Source organism: Cygnus olor, chromosome 1 (assembly GCF_009769625.2).
Source record: "Cygnus olor isolate bCygOlo1 chromosome 1, bCygOlo1.pri.v2, whole genome shotgun sequence".
Lineage (NCBI taxonomy): Eukaryota > Metazoa > Chordata > Aves > Anseriformes > Anatidae > Cygnus > Cygnus olor.
This window is the reverse complement of record NC_049169.1, coordinates 168,138,495-168,160,372: the sequence shown is the minus strand read 5'-3', so window position 1 is coordinate 168,160,372 and position 21,878 is coordinate 168,138,495. Positions and strand designations below refer to the sequence as shown.

The 21,878-nt window shown below is 38.9% G+C and overlaps 1 protein-coding gene across 2 annotated transcripts in view; it reads right to left on the bottom strand.

Annotated features, from left to right (window-relative positions):
• Positions 1-21,878, bottom strand: part of KLHL1 (kelch like family member 1) — a 248,999-nt gene that overhangs the window by 132,363 nt on the left and 94,758 nt on the right. For both annotated transcript variants that reach the window (XM_040540618.1, XM_040540610.1), the window contains exon 4: positions 5,472-5,668. In XM_040540618.1, the coding sequence (XP_040396552.1) occupies positions 5,472-5,668 (197 nt within the window). The remainder of the gene's footprint in view (positions 1-5,471; positions 5,669-21,878) is intronic.

Sequence of the window (21,878 nt, the reverse complement as noted above, 5' to 3'; positions counted from 1 at the left end):
CAGCATTTTCCATTTGAAACTTCAGACTTCAGTCAAATGGCATGATTTTGAGATGCAGAAACTGGTAGCATAACTTGGACTGTCAAATTCTAAATTTCTAAGCATTATCTATATGTCACAACGCAAGCAGAACCATGCTCTTCACTGTGGGAGACAGAGCAAGCTACTGTTGAATTCAGAACTTCACTGAGTACGAATAATTTTTTTAAGAATTTCCTATGCTGTAAGACCAAACTGTAATTACCTGTTATGGAACAATATGACATACTTTTCATCTCTCAGTATTTACTGACATAGAAAAGTAGTTGTTATAAGAAGGAACAGCATCAGGCCACACAGTCTATTAAACTAGCACGGTCTATTATAACCTTTTCTTCTTCCTAGATCTATTAACGCAGAAAAGTAGCTGTTCTGAGAAACACTACTGGTACATTAAGGCCATAGAGTTTATTAAACTAAAGTGGTCTACCACAAACTTTCAACAGTAAGTATATAGTGGTTCAAAGTAAAACACTATAAAAAGTCATATTTTCTAAAAAAAATATGCATCTCAATCAAGTTGCGATCACACTATTAAATTAGACATTATTCTGTTTTGTAAAAAGATAGGTAAGACAATATACTACAGTTCTAATTTCTGACAAACGTGACAAGCTGATAAATTGCTAGCTTTAGAGATTATCTTCCCTTCATATGAAAACCCTGAAAACTAGAAGTATGAAGAACTGTCATTGAAACTGTTAGAAGACTGTAGTTGCTTTAGCTCATTGATATTTTCCATTTTACTCTTTTGTTTCTTTAAAAAGGCATCATACATGCAGGTCACTGTACTATCATAACTCTGACAACAAATTAGGAAACTAAAGTTATAAGACATATGGCTTTGCAGATTGAAAACTTATTGAAAGTGATGCGCTAGTGAAAAAAAAAAAAACAACACAGATTGTCATTAAGTACAGAAGTTTAAATCAAGAGAGACACAGATATTTGTGCTGCCATTTAAATTAGCAGATACATTTAAAAATGGTAGGGCAATTTCACACCTTGAAAATAAAACGGCCCACAGTAAATCTGATACCAATGAGACCACACATTTTTTTCCACTTATTTTTAAGTTCTTGCTTCAAGTGCTTTAATTTAAAATATTGCTATACAAGGTCCACTTATAAATAAAACAGATATAATGCAAAGATAGAAGTCTCCAAATTTCATTGTACACTAACTTTTTATGAAATCTACCTTCCTCACCTCCCCCACTACCATCATGACTCGGTATTTGGCAAGTGTATTTTCTAAGAATTTTTCAAAGGTTCTCTGGTTTTCGTTTACTACTTTTCTTCTCTTCCTTTGTCCCCTCCCTGCCTCCCATCTCCATGCACACATTTTCCTTTCTTCCCTTACATCTCACTTTTCAAAAGGACAATTTGATATTTGATACTGAAGACTGAATATCTCAGTAAATATCAGAGATATTACAGAACTATTACAGTCATGAAAAGTAATATATAACTATACACTTAATGAATTTTACTTCCATTAAGAGCTTTCTCCATCTCAGCATTGGCTCTTTGCATTTTGAAAAAAAATGTTTGTTAGATTTGAATTAAGTCTGAAAATACTGTGTCAACTATGCAAATAAAAAAATTATTCATGGATTCCCCAGATTTCATTGTTGAGGGGATCTGAATTTGTATCTAATGTGACAAAAAACATGCAATAGAAATGACTTATCTCCTGAAATCTACAGAATACTCTAGTGGTCTGCTCTTTAGCAGCTCTTTCTGCTTCAAGATTTCCCTGGCTCTATCTTGCCCTCATGAAGTATTATGTGAAAGCACAAAGCAAGCTGTGTATATATGTATATATGTATGTTAAAAACAAAACAGTGTAATTTAGAACTTATTAAATATCAAGTCTGATATTAGGCAAGGAAAAAATATTTTGAAAAATGATTAAAGCATTTATGGAGATTAAATGAAGCTGATCATTTTCGTGAAAATATATTCATTTTCATTAAAATACTGTTGTAAAGACAACCATGATAAAGAATGACTTTCTAATCAAAACTAATTGGTGGATAAAAGCTGTAAAATGTTTGTCGAGAATGATATAGTAACAGGGAGTTATCCTAAGGTTCAAGAACCTTAAATGAGTAACTAAGTGCTCTAGCGAATGCCTTATTTTAGGAATCAGTTAATATTTAATTTCACCAAAGTGAAAATAAGAAGCGAGATTATTCTAAGATGAAATTTAACTTGAAGAACACCTCAAAATCATTGCTCATTCTATAGCATATATTATGTCTAAAAATTGTTTTCTGAAAGACAACTTTTAAAACTTTGTCTTGTTCCCCACTCTCACAGTCAGTGTAAAATTATTTCTATTTGAGCCTTTATCTCAGAAAACTTCATGGCACAGCACTAATATTTGTGGTCAGTTCTAACTGTATTTCTCTATAACAGTATGGTTAGTACAATATATATATATATATTATTTGACAATTATTGGCTATAATATTTAAGAGATATAAGAAGGGGTCAAAAAGAATTTCTTGTGTTTAATGTGGAGTAGATATTTTTTGTAAATGTAAAGAAGAAGACAAAAAGTATATAATCTCAGTCATTATCTTCATTTTATGAAGATAATACTCTCGTGCTGAACATCTAGAAAAAAAAAAAAAAATTTTTCCAAAGACTGAAAAAAGTGTAGAAAGAAATCATATTATTATTTCACTTTTTAAATGCCTTTAGAGTTCCCTCAAATGCTGTCAAAGCTTTTTTTTTTCTCTCAAAAATTTTCTTCCTATTGGTGCTTTTCATATATCAGAGAGACTAACTTTCTTCCACTTCCACTTCCACTATTTATGTGAAAAATGTAGGTAAATATTTTAGACAATTGGTTAAAGAAAATTCACTTCACCTGTTTTACACGGTTCACATTGGGGGGAGTGGGGGGTGGGGTTAAAAATATCCTTACAAAGCAGAAAGACCCAGAGTTTGAATGCTGCATTTATTAATCCATTATTCTGCCTTCATACTTAAACTATTTATTTTATATAGCTTTCAGAGAAAAATAAATTTCTACAGGCAAGCTACCACATAGTATGTCAGAGTTAAGGGACTGCCATTATTTCCTATTCACAACAAATGAGCTTTTGCAATGATACCACGGAAGATGAGGAGTCATCACACAGCCAGGATTTGAGGTACTCACTTGCAACTCTTAAAGAAAGCACCCTGAAAAGAAATGGTCTTTATGTTCTCATTAAAGCATGAGAGCTTTTTTAAAAACAAAAATTTCATCATCCTTTTTTAAGAAAGGCTTCTCCTCAAATTGGCTGCATAAGACAGAAGGAGAAATAGAGTTTTTTAACAACCCTGCCCTTGCCATACTTTAAGTTCATTCTCATTACAGTTCATACTGTTTCCTTGGAGCCTGCAGGAAAAATAATGCTTTTTGTCACTTCAGAGAATATGCATCTGCTCTTTGCTCTGCTCAGCACTTTCCTACCCTTTCTTCATGTCACAAAGTCTCTTGCTCACTGTTCTTCCACCCACCTCTCCCAGGATATCTAGCCTGTACTCTGGCAGTTTTTCTTGGCTATATGTGAGTGTGAAAGAAATAATCCCTCTTCTCTTATGTAGATTCAACCTGATCTCTAGTGTTGTAGCCAAGAGAGGCAGGTAAGGCACCTAGCCCCATCCTGAACTGATCATCCGCAACATTTAACAGAAAAGCGTAAATCAAATAGATATGAGCTGCCTCACACCTAAATTCAATAACACTGTTCCCATGAAAATATCATGCCCTATGAGCTAGACTTTTATGATTATCTTTTTCAACAGGTCCAAAGTTGAATAACATACAGTTGTTTGTTTGGTTTTTTAATATTATAATTGAATAGATGTGATTATTTGTCTTTCCTGAAAAGATAAAAGTGTAACTATCACGCATGCTTGCAAGATTAATTGTAATTACATCGGAGATTGCATATTAAATACAACTGACTTCCTTTTTGATCTTCTATCTTTCATTGGCAATTCTCCCATTGCACATAATTCAGATTTTAGCTCTGAGCATTGAAACCTATAACTTACTATATAATATACCTTGTATCTTAGATATAGCCACAGATCTTTGTGATCCTCCAGCTGTTTCATTCACAAGTCCTCGAAGATACTACAATAAGTAATTTCATTCACCCCCAAAATCTTTCAATAAGGTGTTTTAAAGAATCATAAGATCTTTTTGAAATTAATTTTATCCCTGTTAGTTTGTCATTCCTCATTATATTGCTTACGTTCCAAAACAAAAACAAACACAAAAATAATACACATCTACTGAAAAAAGTATTGATAAAAAGGTTGAATTTATTCTCACAGACCCATACCTGCTCACTTTTTAACACAATCTCATTCTAAAATAGCTCAGATGAACTCTGCTCTGACAGCTTCTCTCTCTCCATGAACAGAACATCAAACACTCTAGCTTTGGCTCAGAAGACTAACTTTATATGGCTAAAGACAGAGAAAATTAAAACTAGCCACAGACCAAGCTCCATGTGTGTTAGATGGATCTAACTATCTCAGCTGTAGTGGTAAGAAAAACACAGTTAAACCCATGAGCTACAATATGGTATTAGTTACTCAAAAGAATAAATAAAATAATGATATAACTGCTGGACAAGCCAAGAAGATTTACCTTCTGTATTACTTCAATAACAATTTCTATCTAGACCTTAAGGGACCATTATTTCTCAGAAATGATAAGTAATCTACTTTTTATGTAAGCTTAATTTCATGAGCCAAATGTTTTTAATTTTGTCAAACTATGCAGAATTAAATGGCTACAGATATGATTTAGCTTCTGAATAAGTAACATATTTTTGCTCCATTGATTCTGATTAATTTCTAGTATTAATGTCATACAGTTCTGTTAGGTGCAATTGGGAAAAAATTTAAAATGCTGTCAGACAAAATTCATCATTCAACTTCTGCTCATTCATTTCATTGTCCACTGTGTTTTAATCTACTTCAGAGATGAATGAAAGGTAGGATGATGTTTGAGGAAAAAAAAAAAAAAAAAAACTTGATATTGCATTGAAGTACAATGACAATTACAAAAATTACAAAGCTTCCCTAAAGCAAAACGTTGATTTAAAAAAAAAAAAAAAAAAAAAAAAAGAAAAAAGTATTCTAAGGACTTATAGATACTTTTGCTGTTATCAACTGTATATGAATATACATTTAATTAAGGCATATACTATTCTCATTCAGCAGGACATTACAGAAAGTGAAATCTCATAACTTCAAAGAAGTTGAGAGGAATTACCACCCCTATGGTTTCAAAACAGCTACTTGTAATATAAAGTACAGAAGGATTCCAAGTCCAAAATTAACAAGACAATTTTACTTACAGAAGATATAGAGGATTCATAGGATCATAATTCAAACTTTCTAAAACTGCCTTACCATTGTGTAGTTGTGAGCCACCTTCATTAGCTCTGTGCATCCTTGTGCATCAGCAAATGCTCGTATTCCCAAACAGTTGGATGGGTGCAAAAGCTTCATTAGAAAATGGCAGCAAACCTCTACTACTTGGGGGAGCTGGAGGATGCAGGCAGCTGCCAGAAGATTTTCAATAGTGTCCTCTTTCAGCTCCAGGCAGCCTAAAAAAAAAAAACGGAATAATAACACATGTAAGCTTGGCATTAAAAACAAACAAACAAACAAACACACCGTGCAGCATCTTTTGTAAATAATTCTAGCTCAATATAAATAGTTCTGCAGAAAAAGTAAGCAGAGGATTAGTGTCTCTGACTGGACACTTCAATTACATGAACATTACAATAGTGTAAACATTAATTCAGCTATATAAGATGAATACAAATAGAGATAGGAACATATTGAAAGGAAGAAGCTTGAGAACATTGTTTTTGTTTCTATAATGATATTAAAATCTAAGTAAGTATCTAGATATCAACTAGGCTGTGATTTATTTATTTATTTTGAGTTTGATTATTAAACTTGAATTATCTTCAATGGTACAGACTAAAACTCTCAGCCATTTACCTCCTTGCAAAGAACTCAATAACTGACTAAAAAAGTATAATTAAAAAATGTAAGTATCTTCAAAACAATACTTACATTTTTCAAACTTTTGGTACTTATTTGTAACATGATTTGGGGGGTAATTTTACCTAAATAATATATTTCATACCTCTCAAAGCATATCATTCTTCTAAAAGACTTTTATATTAGCTAGAAGAGCATATAAGGATGCATAATATTTATCTTCCATTTATTTTTACATTATATTTAATTCTGTCACTTCATATCATCTCTACCTTACAGACTGATAAATTTTTTAATAAATAAAAGGTGAAATAAAATAATATACATTTAAAGAACCATTCCTTTATTGAGGAATAAGTATCATTCTTGTCATCATGTCCCACAAACCTGCCATTTTTAAATTAAATCTTTGTATGGTCTCTTACGTTAATAACTTAAGAGACAATAAATTAGACAACTCAGGAATAGCTTGGAGAACAGGAAAATAGAACATGATATGAAAATGTGTAAGTATAATATAAATTGTAAGAAACTAACACTTTGGTTTTACTTTGCTGTGCTTGGAAAAATCACTTCACACTGTAAGAGGATTAAGTGTATATTGATCTTTCTGTTCAAAGTATTATAGTTCAACTGTTAGATAAACCCCCTCTTTTCCCCATACATTTTTTGTGTTTGTTGTCATACAAAGAGAAATCTACATGTCTTAACAGTTCTATCACATGGCATTGAGCAGTTCCAAACTCCTCAACTTCACAACAGATTGCCATAAAAAAGAAAAGCCGCTTTATATTGCAATACTGAAACAGAAATATAATAATACTGAAGATTTGACCTTTTTTCCTCCTTTATCACAGGTAAACCTGTAGCTTTTAATACAAGATGGAAACTATGAAGCTATCCTTTCTAGTTATAATACCTCCCTTTTGCAAAGATTAGAGCAGTAGATCAAGTACACAGCATAATTTCAGTTTTCCTCTGCTTATTCTTATACATCTTGTAATGCCATGTGAGTTTCTGTTAATGTTATCTGACTGTTCATACCACTTCTGTCCCCCCTATATTTACGCAATATGGTCAGAAGGCACAGTATGAAGCTGATGCTTGGTTGACCCATGTATTTATCAATGACAGTCCTAAATTTGCTGCATGATTGCAGGTAAACACTGGCCCAACACCCTACTCACTACATAAACTATAGTTCCACTTTGTATAGAAGGTTAAAAAAAAGATTTTTTTTTCAGGTTAAAACTCATCATCTCAGTACTAAAAAGCAAGAAAAAAAATGTGCAAAACAGCTATCAAACGAACAAAAAAGGGTTTTAAATCTCTTTTTCCTACACACTATTTATTTCTCAACAACAATCTCAAAGAAGTCTCTGACCATACAAAGCTAGTCTGGATAATGTTTGCAGAATGCCAGAAAGATTGAAAGAATTGTCACCCTCTATAAAGAAAGATCACAGTTTTTATCACTAAATATAGCATTAGGAAAAGAAACTAGAGGAAACAGTTTCCATACAGGAACAGTCCCCCGGGATATTAAGTGGTTTAGCACAGTAAGTTTGGAAATTAAAAAAAAAAAAAAAAAAAAAAGGAAAAAAAAAGGCACTTAAGAGTCTCAGTATATATGTGACCTCTTCAGACAGTTGCTTACTGACAGTTAGAAGATCCAAGTATCTAATCAAAAATGTTTAATAGGCTATTCAAGGGGGTTACTTTTAATGCTACTGCTTCCTCAATTTACTTCCCTCTCACACTTTTATGAAATAAGGAGCTTACACAACTACTTCAGCATGAGCAAAACAAATTAATTAAAGCTTAAAAATCTCATTTTGTGTTACATTAATTAGTATGAAAAAAGGATAAAAAACAATCAAAAAATGTTAATGGATTTTAATTGCTACTCTAAATTATAGTTCTATTTGTGACAAATTTTATGTGCATTGTTCATGCAGAAATTAAAATGCTTATCTTTAGGATGCATCCTTATAATGAATACATAAGATTTATTATTTCACTAACAAACTTGAAGCAGAGAGAACATATAAAAATTCCCTGATATTTTTATTGTCTTTGCTAAATCTCTTTCTCTCTCCTACTCTTTAGGCTAAAGTTTTCCAAATAATTTTGTGTACAGGGAACCACTGTCTCTTTGAACATCTTGCAGTATGTTAATATGGTCAGTGTGCGAGCCATGGGAATCAACTTCCCACAGCTAGTGACCATTAGGTATCAACAGGAATACGTTGGGCCACTCAGTAGGTGCTGCTCACTTGCTTGGTGCATGAGCAAGAAATTTCAACCCAGATACATAACATATGGCAATATAATTTTATTTCATGTGCATAGTAATCTATTTTTCTGTCTTGTGTAGGTAATTAATCTGCAAGTTGATCCATTCACGCAAAGACCCTTCAACAACATTAAGATACTCTGTGAGTCCAGGTACACAAATGAAGTCATGGGAAATGTCAAGTAAATAGAAACAAAGGCTAGAGCTAATTCCTTTTAGTCAGGTGTTTATCTTCTAACCTTTCCATTTCATGTGACTGGATCAGTTGTATTGCAGTTTTGAAGAGTTTCTGAATATGATTTCTAATTATTTATTTTTTATAAATCTAATACATTTATTATACTTCATTAATAATCAATTTATTGATATTTTAAATAAATTATAATGTATTGTTTTCCATAAGCTAACCACTATACTCAGTCCTGGTAAGGCAGCTTGTTTATTAGGTCTCCATTTTGTAAATGGAGCAGTAGATAGTATGAAGATAATATTTATTCAGCTTTTGAATAGGAGTTGAATTGTTTGAATGATGGTTATGAAAGTAAACTGCTTTTTTTTTCCAACAGGATCAAATTCCAATGACAAATAGAAAGAGCCTATGAAAAATGTGATATGCTTCATACCACTATAACAGACCTTTTTGACATTTTTTATTTAATCTTACCAAGTTTTAGGTATCTGTCCGGTAGCCATCTGAGCTAAACATTTTAAATTTCCTTCTACAATCAACAGAGAGAAATATGAAGATATAGAGCATCTACTCTGTTTTAGTCATCCACTTTAGGTGGTGATGGATCACTCCCAAGGAGTGGCTATTTCTTGCAATTAACCACAAAAGGAGCACCTTCATTTGACTTGCTCTGACACTGCTGATATTTATATTTGGTGATATGAATTCAGTCCATCTGCTCCCAAATACACAGTATCGGAATGATTGGAACCATCAGGGATCGGGTAATGAAGTGTCTGGAAATGCTTTAAGCTCCTTTCAACACTCTTTGGGTCCAATTCTGATTTTCACATTCTTTATTACTGTCAACTCCTGGAAATGTTATAATGTGCAGTAATTATCTCTTACATTCATCCATGAAGAGCAGCCAATGAAGTCTGCAATAAAAAGTAGCGTCCTCAAGTGATTGTTAAATTTTTGATTTGGACCAGTACCTTAAAAGATATATTCTACACTGTATCATCTCTTACACTTTCTATAAAGGTGAGTTTGTTTCCAGAAGAGAAAACACGACAGGCAATATATTCCTTTTGCAGAGGATCCTCCTCACCTAACACTTCTTTGTTTTCTGTTAACTACTTGCTGCAAACCATGGTCATCAGCTGCAAGCGAGGAAGACAGGCACTCTATGGCTTTTTGTGTTTATTTCCTTACACTTTAGCATTTTGCATCAGTGAAAATTTGGAAAGGCAGCCTCACAGCAGATATACAAATTAACAATTAGATAAATAAAATAGATACTACAAGACAAGTAAGTAGCCTCCTACACAAATAAAAAGTGCAATTTGAATTGTGGAAAAACTTAGGATCTGACTGTTCTGTGTATTATCAGACTATTTGTCCTGTAAACTAGTGGTCAAAAACAAAACCAAACACAAATTAACCTAAAAAGTACGCATAACTCAAAGACGTTTCTACTTGACAGTGCTGATGAGTCACTTGAATTTAGGCCAATTTGATATCTGCCACAATAAGTAAAAGACAAGTTAAAACACACGACTTAACTATGAAAATATTTTTCCCAGTAAAAAATCATTGTTTCCTAACAGAAATATTTTCCTGTCCTGAACAATTTCCATCTTTTTCTATTTATATTGCATCTCTTTTTTAGTCCCTGGGGATGAAATTCATCTCCTGAAAAGCTCAACTTATTTTAACTCCTCATTCTTCACACTGGAGTCTTTATGGTTTTGTTTATTTAAGTTTTATGAAATAATCTCAGAAAAAAAATTAATGTCAATCAAAAAAGTATTCACTTAATTCAAATATGTCACTTTGGACTATGATACTCAGATACATTGTCAGTTATGATGATAGTTTTTTTTAGCTCCTCACTACCAACCATGGCTTCAAGGTTAGGGGAACTTGTCATTTCAAATAACCATTTTTATAAGAACTTTATCTTTAAGAATTAGTATGTGTAAGAAAACTACTTTCATTTTTCCAGCTGCAGAAAAAATTATATGTCATTTGCAAAAGAAAAGAAAAGTTAATGCATCTGTCACAGGAATTTGAGAAGTATGATAAATAAAACAGCATCTATCTTTTAACAAACTGTACTATTATTTTCATCCTAATATTGCTGCATCTTTGTTTGAGTAAACTGACTAAACTGAACTGATCACATGGTCATTGTAATTGTCCTGGTTTCAGTTAGGACAGAGTTAATTTTCCTCCTAGTAGCTGGCAGGGTGCTATGTTTTGGATTAGAATGAGAAGAGCGCTGATAACATGCTGATGTTTTAATTGTTGTAGAGCAGTGCTTACACCAAGCCAAGGACTTTTCAGCCTCTCTCTGTCCTGCTAGCGAGCAGGCTAGGGATGCAGCAGAAGCAGGGAGGGGACAGACCCAGGACAGCTGACCCAAACTGGCCAAAGGGGTATTCCATACCATCTGACGTCATGCTGAACAATATATAGGGGTGGCTAGCCGGGGTGGAGGGGGGGCCGGCTGCTCGGGGATAGGCTGGGCATCGGTCAACGGGTGGTGAGCAATTGCATTGTGCATCACTTATTTCGTACACATTATTACTATTAATACTATTATTATTATTATTATTGTTGTTATTCTTTTCCCTGTCTTAATAAACTGTCTTTATCTCAACTCACAGGCTTCACTTTCCCGTTTCTCTCCCCCATCCCGGAGAGGGAGGGGGGAGGGTGAGCGAACGGCTGTGTGGTGTTTGACTGCCAGCCGGGCTAAACCACAACAGTCCATTTGGCGCCCAACGTGGGGCTCGAAGGGTTGAGATATCGACAGATTTGACCAGAGTGTGTTAAACTAAAATTGGTATAAGTATTCGACCTGCTTAATAGTTCCTAGTCACAATGTTGATTGCCTTAATCTCAAGTCTGCTGTGCCTGTTTCCCAAATTGAGTTTTATAGCAAGTTACTTTCTGTATGTGCTCCCTGTCGTGCTGTTTATCCTTTCCGGGCCCTGGTTTAAGATTGTTATGGTACTGTGTGGTGTAACGATGGCTTATGAAATGATGAAGTATCTGGTCATGACTCTAACCTGGTATTTGTACTCAGCACTGTCGTCGACTCTATACTTCGGAAACCATATCTCAGAAACTATTAGCAATTACACCTATTGCCTTTTTTTCATCAGGGAGTCAGTCTCTGGAGGGGACAGGGGAAGATATTTTTTCCTACCTGTTCACTCTCCCTTCCTCCTTCACCACCCTCTTATCCCCCGAGCTAGTTACGGTAGCTCTCCAAGATGTTGAATATCCTTGGGATACTCAGACCAGCATGTTCTTGTTGTTATGTCTCCTGAATGCGCTTCAGGTTTTGTTTAAGGTTAAACAACTACTTAGGAATCTCATCCGGAGATCTGTCTTGAGGCGGGATATTTGCGAGTGGCAGGGAGTGTGGGAGGATATGGGCAGGTTTCTAGGGCAGTGGGCACCTCCAGTGTTTTGGACATTCACCCCTGAACAACTGCAAAATCCTAGAAAACTGGTAGAATGCTTGAAAAAAAGGTGTCATGACTCTGGCAGTTCCAAAGTGACACAAATCACTGTGGCGTGCTGGGGTCTGGCTTGTGCCTATCGAGCTGCAATTGATGCTACTATCAACCTACTGACAGACCCTGCGGCCGTTCCAGTCCCGTCTCCTGCAGCCACTCCAGCTCCAGCTCCCGCAGCCGTTCCGGCTCCAGCTCCCGCAGCTGTCCCGGCTCCAGCTCCCGCAGCCGTTCCAGCTCCCGCAGCCGTCCCGGCTCCAGCTCCCGCAGCCGTTCCAGCTCCAGCTCCCGCAGCTGTCCCGGCTCCAGCTCCCGCAGCCGTTCCAGCTCCCGCAGCCGTTCCGGCTCCAGCTCCCGCAGCCGTTCCGGCTCCAGCTCCCGCAGCTGTCCCGGCTCCAGCTCCCGCAGCCGTCCCGGCTCCAGCTCCCGCAGCCGTCCCGGCTCCAGCTCCCGCAGCTGTCCCGGCTCCAGCTCCCGCAGCCGTTCCAGCTCCCGCAGCCGTCCCGGCTCCAGCTCCCGCAGCCGTTCCGGCTCCAGCTCCCGCAGCTGTCCCGGCTCCAGCTCCCGCAGCCGTTCCAGCTCCCGCAGCCGTCCCGGCTCCAGCTCCCGCAGCCATTCTGGCTCCAGCTCCCGCAGCCGTCCCGGCTCCAGCTCCTGTAGTCGTCCCGGCTCCAGCTCCCGCAGCCATTCCCACTCCTGTGGCTGGGTCAGAGAGACGAACTGTAGCAGTGCAAGTTGCCCCTGAAGAGGGTACTCCAACCCCTGTGGCAGACCCTGTGGCTGGGTCAGAGAAACGAACTGTAGCAGTGCAAGTTGACCCTGCAGAGGGTACTCCAACCCCTGTGGCAGACCCTGTGGCTGGGTCGGAGAAACGAACTGTAGCAGTGCAAGTTGACCCTGCAGAGGGTATTCCAACCCCTGTGGCAGACCCTGTGGCTGGGTCGGAGAGGCGAGCTGTAGCAGTGCAAGTTGCCCCTGTAGAAAAGGTGAAAAAATGGTATAGAGACGCAGGTCGTTTAGAACGCAGAAAGTCTTCTGCTAAGTCTGGGTCTGGAGAAGACGAGGCTGGGCCATCAAGTGTGCAGGAGGATGAAGATGAGGATGAGGATGTCAGTAAGTCAACAGTAACTACCCGAACCCTATACCAGCGTGAGCTACGAGATGTGCGAAAAGATTTTGGTCGCTGTATAGGTGAACAGCTTGTCACCTGGCTGCTCCGGTGCTGGGACACTGGAGCCAATGGTGTGAAATTAGAGGGCAGGGAAGCCAAGCGGTTGGGATCCCTTGCTAGAGATGCAAGCATTGACAAAGCATTTGGAGATGGAGCACGATCTCTCAGCCTCTGGAGGCGTCTCCTGTTAGCTGTGAAGGGAAGGCATCCCTACAAGGAAGAACTTGTATGTGTACCAGTCAAGTGGACCACCATGGAGAAGGGAATTCAGTACCTGAGGGAATTAGCCGTACGGGAAGTAATTTATAAGGACTTAGACGATGCACAAACATCCACAGATCCAGATGAAGTCCAGTGTACTCGACCCATATGGCGGAAGTTTGTACGGAATGCACCATCAACATGGGCCAGCACATCGGCGATAATAACCTGGAAAAACGGTGAAGATCCCACAGTGGGTGACATGGCTAAACAACTCCGGGAGTACGAAGGAAATCTCTCCTCTTCCCTACAGGCCTGCGTCTCGGCTGTGGAGAAACTCTCTGAAGAGTTCCACCAACTTAAAGAGGATTTATCTTCCCCCCCACCTGAACAAACCAGTGGCCACCAACTAAAAGAGAATACTTTGGAGAAACTTTTTGAAGAGGTCCACCAACTTAAAGAGAGTGTATTTTCTTCCCCACCTGTACAAACCGGTGTCTCGGCTATTAGGGGTAAACGTGCATCCCTGCAAAGGAGACAATATGGTGGGTACACACCCCGCACCACCCTGTGGTTTTACCTACGTGACCATGGAGAGGACATGAGAAAATGGGATGGAAAATCTACTGAGACCCTAGAGGCACGGGTACGTGAGTTGCAAAAGAAAACAATCGGGAGAAAGGGGTTCTCTGAAAAGTTTGCTGCTCCAACTTCTAGCAGGCAGTCTTTTAAACACAGAAATGAAGATTCTGACCAGGACTAGAGGGGCCCTGCCTCCAGCCAGGGGGAGGAAAGGGACAACCGAGTTTATTGGACTGTGTGGATTCGATGGCCTGGCATGTCTGACGCACAGAAGTATAAGGCTCTAGTAGACACCGGTGCACAATGTACTCTAATGCCATCAAGCTGTAAAGGGCCAGAGCCCATCTGTATTTATGGCGTGACAGGGGGATCCCAGCAGTTAACTGTATTGGAAGCTGAAGGGAGTCTAACCGGAAAGGAGTGGCAAAAGCACCGTATTGTGACTGGCCCGGATGCTCCGTGCATCCTTGGCATAGACTATCTTAGAAGAGGATATTTCAAGGACCCAAAAGGGTTCCGCTGGGCTTTTGGCATAGCTGCCTTAGAGACAGAGGACATTAAACAGTTGTCTACCTTGCCCGGTCTCTCAGAGGACCCTTCTGTTGTGGGGTTGCTGAGGGTTGAAGAACAGCAAGTGCCAATCGCTACCACAACTGTGCACCGGCAGCAATATCGCACCAACCGAGACTCCCTGATTCCCATCCACGAGCTAATTCGTCAACTGGAGAGCCAAGGAGTGATCAGCAAGACCCATTCACCTTTTAATAGTCCCATATGGCCAGTGCGAAAGTCTAATGGTGAGTGGAGACTAACAGTGGACTATCGTGGCCTGAACGAAGTCACGCCACCACTGAGTGCTGCAGCGCCGGACATGCTAGAACTCCAGTACGAACTGGAATCAAAGGCAGCCAAGTGGTACGCCACAATCGATATTGCTAATGCATTTTTCTCCATCCCTCTAGCAGCAGAGTGCAGGCCACGGTTTGCTTTCACTTGGAGGGGAGTCCAATATACTTGGAATCGGCTGCCCCAGGGGTGGAAACATAGCCCTACCATTTGCCATGGACTGATCCAGTCTGCGCTGGAGCAGGGGGAGGCTCCTGAACACCTGCAGTACATCGATGACATCATTGTGTGGGGTGACACTGCAGAGGAAGTTTTCGAGAAAGGGAAGAAAATAGTCCAAATCCTTCTGAAGGCCGGTTTTGCCATAAAACGAAATAAAGTTAAAGGACCTGCACGAGAGATCCAGTTTTTAGGAATAAAATGGCAAGATGGACGTCGTCAAATCCCAATGGATGTGATCAACAAAATAACAGCTATGTCTCCACCAACTAGCAAAAAGGAAACACAAACTTTCCTAGGTGTCGTGGGGTTTTGGAGAATGCATATTCCAAATTACAGTCTGATTGTAAACCCGCTCTACCAAGTAACTCGTAAGAAGAATGCTTTTGAATGGGGCCCTGAGCAACGACAAGCCTTTGAACAAATTAAACAGGAAATAGTTCATGCAGTAGCCCTTGGGCCAGTCCGAACAGGACCAGATGTAAAGAATGTGCTCTACACCGCAGCCGGGGAGAATGGCCCCACCTGGAGCCTCTGGCAGAAAGAACCTGGGGAAACTCGAGGTCGACCCCTGGGGTTTTGGAGTCGGGGATACAGAGGATCTGAGGCCCGCTATACTCCAACCAAAAAGGAGATATTGGCAGCATATGAGGGAGTTCGATCTGCTTCGGAAGTGGTCGGTACTGAAGCGCAGCTCCTCCTGGCACCCCGACTGCCGGTACTGGGTTGGATGTTCAGAGGAAGGGTCCCCTCTACACATCATGCAACTGATGCTACATGGAGCAAGTGGGTTGCACTGATTACTCAGCGGGCTCGAATAGGAAACCCCAGTCGCCCAGGAATCCTGGAAGTGATTATGGACTGGCCAGAAGGCAAGTACTTTGGGATATCGTCAGAGGAGGAGGTGGTCCGTGCTGAAGAAGCCCCACTGTACAACAAGCTACCAGAAAATGAGAAGAAATATGTCCTGTTCACTGATGGGTCCTGTCGTATTGTGGGAAAGCATCGGAGATGGAAAGCTGCTGTATGGAGTCCTACACGACGAGTTGCAGAAGCTGCTGAGGGAGAAGGTGAATCGAGTCAGTTTGCAGAAGTGAAAGCCATTCAGCTGGCCTTAGATATTGCTGAACGAGAAAAGTGGCCAGTTCTCTATCTCTATACTGATTCATGGATGGTAGCAAATGCCCTGTGGGGGTGGTTACAGCAATGGAAGCAGAACAACTGGGAACGCCGGGGCAAACCCATCTGGGCTGCTGCATTGTGGCAAGATATTGCTGCCCGGGTAGAGAACCTGGTTGTAAAGGTACGCCATGTAGATGCTCATGTGCCCAAGAATCGGGCTACTGAAGAACATCAAAACAACCAGCAGGTGGATCAGGCTGCTAAGATTGAAGTGGCTCAGGTGGACCTGGACTGGCAACATAAAGGTGAATTATTTATAGCCCGATGGGCCCATGACACCTCAGGCCATCAAGGCAGAGATGCAACATACAGATGGGCTCGTGACCGAGGGGTGGACCTGACCATGGACACTATAGCACAGGTTATTCATGATTGTGAAACATGTGCTGCAATTAAGCAAGCCAAACGGTCAAAGCCTCTCTGGTATGGAGGACGATGGCTGAAATACAAATATGGAGAGGCCTGGCAGATTGATTACATCACACTCCCTCAAACCCGCAACGGCAAGCGCCACGTACTTACAATGGTGGAAGCAACCACGGGATGGCTGGAAACATATCCTGTGCCCCATGCCACCGCCCGGAACACTATCCTGGGCCTTGAAAAGCAAGTCCTATGGCGACATGGCACCCCAGAAAGAATTGAGTCAGACAATGGGACTCATTTCCGAAACAACCTTATAGACACTTGGGCCAAAGAACATGGTATTGAGTGGGTGTATCACATCCCTTATCATGCACCAGCCTCCGGGAAAGTTGAACGATACAATGGACTGTTAAAGACTACACTGAAAGCAATGGGTGCTGGGACATTCAAAAATTGGGAAACACATCTGGCAAAGGCCACCTGGTTAGTCAATACTAGGGGATCTGCCAACCGAGCTGGACCTGCCCAATCAAACCTGTTACGCACTGTAGAAGGGGATAAAGTTCCTGTAGTGCACGTAAGAAACATGCTGGGTAAGACAGTCTGGGCTACTCCCGCCTCAGGAAAAGGCAAGCCCATTCGTGGGATTGCTTTTGCTCAGGGACCTGGATGCACTTGGTGGGTAATGCAAGAGAATGGGGAGGTCCGGTGTGTACCTCAAGGGGACCTAATACTGGGTGAGAATAGCCCATGAGTTGAATTATAATATGTTAATTATCATATAACACTGTATGTCATCGCTACCATGGTTGCTATATATCATAGATGAAAATGGTGATTAATTAGAAGGTATTGGAAAGAGTGTAACCTGAGCATGACATAAATGGTATGGAATAAGGGGTGGATATCTCTCCTGGTTTCAGTTAGGACAGAGTTAATTTTCCTCCTAGTAGCTGGCAGGGTGCTATGTTTTGGATTAGGATGAGAAGAGCGCTGATAACATGCTGATGTTTTAATTGTTGTAGAGCAGTGCTTACACCAAGCCAAGGACTTTTCAGCCTCTCTCTGTCCTGCTAGCGAGCAGGCTAGGGATGCAGCAGAAGCAGGGAGGGGACAGACCCAGGACAGCTGACCCAAACTGGCCAAAGGGGTATTCCATACCATCTGACGTCATGCTGAACAATATATAGGGGTGGCTAGCCGGGGTGGAGGGGGGGCCGGCTGCTCGGGGATAGGCTGGGCATCGGTCAACGGGTGGTGAGCAATTGCATTGTGCATCACTTATTTCGTACACATTATTACTATTAATACTATTATTATTATTATTATTGTTGTTATTCTTTTCCCTGTCTTAATAAACTGTCTTTATCTCAACTCACAGGCTTCACTTTCCCGTTTCTCTCCCCCATCCCGGAGAGGGAGGGGGGAGGGTGAGCGAACGGCTGTGTGGTGTTTGACTGCCAGCCGGGCTAAACCACAACAGTAATGTACTGCCAAATTTGGCCTGCATTTCAAAGGTGTAGAAAATTACAACATTGTAGAATGGTAAGCAAATCCTATTAACTAATTAAAATTCCCCACTGAGTGGAAATCTTGCAAATGTCTCGTTAACGATCAGAGATGCATATTAGTCAAAACATACCACGATGTGGTACTTTTTCCTCTCTTGGTCTGATAAAAACAAAACAAACAAACAAACAACAACAGCAAAACAACAAAAAGTCTGTTGTATAACTGAACTGTCAGTCATATTTTTAAAGAAAACTTGCTCACTGGTAATAATAAATAATATAAATATCAGTTTTTTAGAGACCGATATTGAACTCTTTCTCCTCATGAAACAACTGCTGTTCATGTGCCTTAGCTCACCTTAGAGATTTGAATTTAGTCACATATACTTGTAAAATACACATAAAGAGTTTAAATACTAAATGATTTAAACTGGCTCTAATCTTCCAAAAAAATTTTATAAACAATGAAGAAAGATATGCTACTGCTCTGAAACGCACCTGAATATGACTTCATTGACTATAGAATAGAAAAAAAAAAAAAAAAAAGGTTAAAATTACTTATTTCATTGTTGGGAGTTACTTTTCGATTACTTGCTAAAAAGTACTAGCTTGTACCGGTGTACATAATCAAAATATTGATTACTTCACCAGTAGTTCACCTATTAGGAAGTCATCATATTTGGAAATTTTAAACTTACTAATACAGTCTACATATTAAATAAACAATGAAAATATTGCAAGATAAAGAGTACCTTGAAAATACAAATAAAAAAGACTAATTAAATAAATTTTCAACAGCACTTGTGCAACAAATAGGGTAGGATATGACAAGAATGATCTCCAAAAGCTCATATAAGGATATAAGGACTTAGTTTCTCTCAATTCTTATTAGACAATGGACTTCAGTACTTAGGTTTGCTTCCAGACTACAGGTACTGCATATTGAAGAATGATCTACTGTGGCTGTGATAACCTCTGAACTATATGAAGGAACAGCTTGGAAGACTATAAATTGGTATGTGTCAAAACTATGCTAAGTATCATTCTTACCTTTTATTCATATAGGCAACTGAGTTCCATTGATCAAAAAAACTCAACCTTCCTGGGATATTTTATTTATAAGTCCTTTGTTCTGACGGCACCTGAGGGTTCTTGTGCTTAAAGGTAGTTTCTTGCTATATCCCTGCTGTCTGCTCTGTATGTGTTATTAGATATAATGCTGCCAGAGAAGTCATTTGAAAGGCCTTTAATTAAAAAACCTCCAAAATAAAATCTAACTAAAAGCTAGGATCAAACAGAGCTTGATCCTCTTATATATGTGATCCATACTCTATTTTTTTTATCAGATACTCATAAATAAATATTTTATTATTATTATTATTAGTCATATGATTTCTGCTTTATCAGTCTCATTAACTGTATGAAAGCACAAGTCTATTCTTCTGACCATTGTTAGGAATGCATACTAATTAGATAGACTGATGTAGTCTGAGGAGATCTATAGCAACTTCATAGCTCTATACTAAGTTCAAAAAAAGGCTCTGGAAGTTGAAAAACAGCAGAAGCTCAAATCTCTAGTTCCCATTCTATTTAAAATATTTAAGCATAATTGAAAATAGTAAAAAATCAAGTTTTAAGATCAAGAAAGAATCTTTACCTAAGAAAGTGAGGCAAAGAAATATTCTATTACTGCTTCTGCTGAAGACTAAAAAGATCAAAGAACACATGTACATGTACGTCAGGACACTAGGATCTCAGTCCTATATTTTCTTCAGTCAGTCATCTTGCTGCTTAAAAAATAAAACATACTTCTTGTATAGCCTTTGTATGCAAGTGCGGCTTCAGAGTTTCTGAGCTGCCTCACATGATGCATTTAACTGATATCGAAATGAGGAAGCTTTTTTCCTCCCAAGTTGTAGTTCTGTTACATCACACAGTAAACATACTTTGTTCTTCTGAATGAACCAGTCAAACCTAGCAAAGTACAGGTACATTTTATTCAAGTTTTCAAACTGCTCAAACATACCCTTTGGAAAAAAAAAATAATAAAAATCACATTAATTTCATACTTAGAACTGTTGCTTCTCCATAGAAACTTTAACACTCTTTACTATCAGTATTTTTGGCAGTCTAATTTTCTTGTTTTCCTGTTAATTACTCTTAGATGTTCTTTATTTAAGAACAGCTCTTATCAGGGCTGCATATGACATAATACTGTGCTGGCCACAATGTAATTCTACCTTTCAAATTGTTTAGAACTCTTATTTGCTTATACATGAGGTAATTCAGTCCAGCTTTAAGTGTATCAGAATAGGTCTTCAATGCTCAAATGTTCTACTCCATTCCAGATTTATTCATTAGCCCACAAAATATCAAATTTCAAGAAACGAGCCAAATATGAGAGTACTGAAGTAATAGCAGACAACATTACTAATCTTTTACCATTTTGTTAAGTTTATCTGTTCTTCTGAAGTCTTTAAATCAGACTTCTGTTCCATTTAACAGTGGTGGAGTGCACATCCATGCAGGTATTTAAGAGACGTGATAATGGCACTAAATGACTTGGTTTAGTGATGGAATTCAGTAGGTCTCAGGCTCATTGTTCGACTTCATGATCTTGAAGGTCTTTTCCAACTTAGACGTTTCTATGTTTTTTTAAATTTCACCTTAAATGGCTTGCATCTCTGAGATACAAGAGATCAGAACTCTCTGATTTGTCTGAATAAAGTATTCTGTTCATATTGAAATTGCTCTAGAAGATCTGCTAACACATTCACTTCTTTATTCTTTGAGGGAAGAAGGTATTTACAGGAAAAAGGAAACACAGGGAAAAATGAAAAATTGCCTACATGTCAAAATGGTTTGCTTTTCCTGGGGTAAAAGAATAAAAAGCTAAACTTGCAAAAACTATGAGTAGTTAAAAAAGAATTTCACACATTGTGCAGTAGGTAATTAGAATTTGGCAGCTTAATTTTCTAGATATTCTGTCTGGACTATGTATGCTCCAGATTACAGATGAAAAGGCTGAACGGGAATTTCTGTTAGCTGCTACACTGCTGGATATCAGAACAGTGGCGACTTGAAGGAAAAAATGGCATGTACTAGACTGGAGATAAATAAAGACACGGAAGGGAAGAAAAGAGATAACTTATGAATCTAGACAAATCATGGGAGATAGTGGAAAGGCAAGGGGAAAAAACAATTAAGGTTTAAGGGGACAGGTTTTGATAAGGCAAAGGACATTGGAAAACAGAATGATTAGCCAAGGAGCAAAGACTGAGTTTATTTCAGTAACTTGAACACGTTTGGTATCATGATCTAATCAGCTGTGAGTTATCACTGAATTGCCTGTAGCACTGTTAAATGTTCCCGCCCTCCACACAGGATGTCCACATCCATGACAAGTCTATGTTTCCAGGCTATGCTTAAGGTTTGTTAGAGAGAGTGCTAGTTGAATTTTGCTAAAACTGAGTCGGGATCAATACAGATAGATAATTATGTTCCAAGGCCTGCAAATCTTTCCTAGCATTGTTTAATTTACTATTATAAGTGTAACTAGGAATTTAAAGAGTTGGATAAGATGTCTGATAGAAAAGGACTAGAGAAAGAAATAGTCTAACACGAATTTCAAGAGATAAGTGCACAAGCTGAGAACAAATCAGGACAAGAAACAGTAAATCAGAACAAAGAATCTGATGGAACAGAAATGCAAGACAGAGTAAACAAAACCT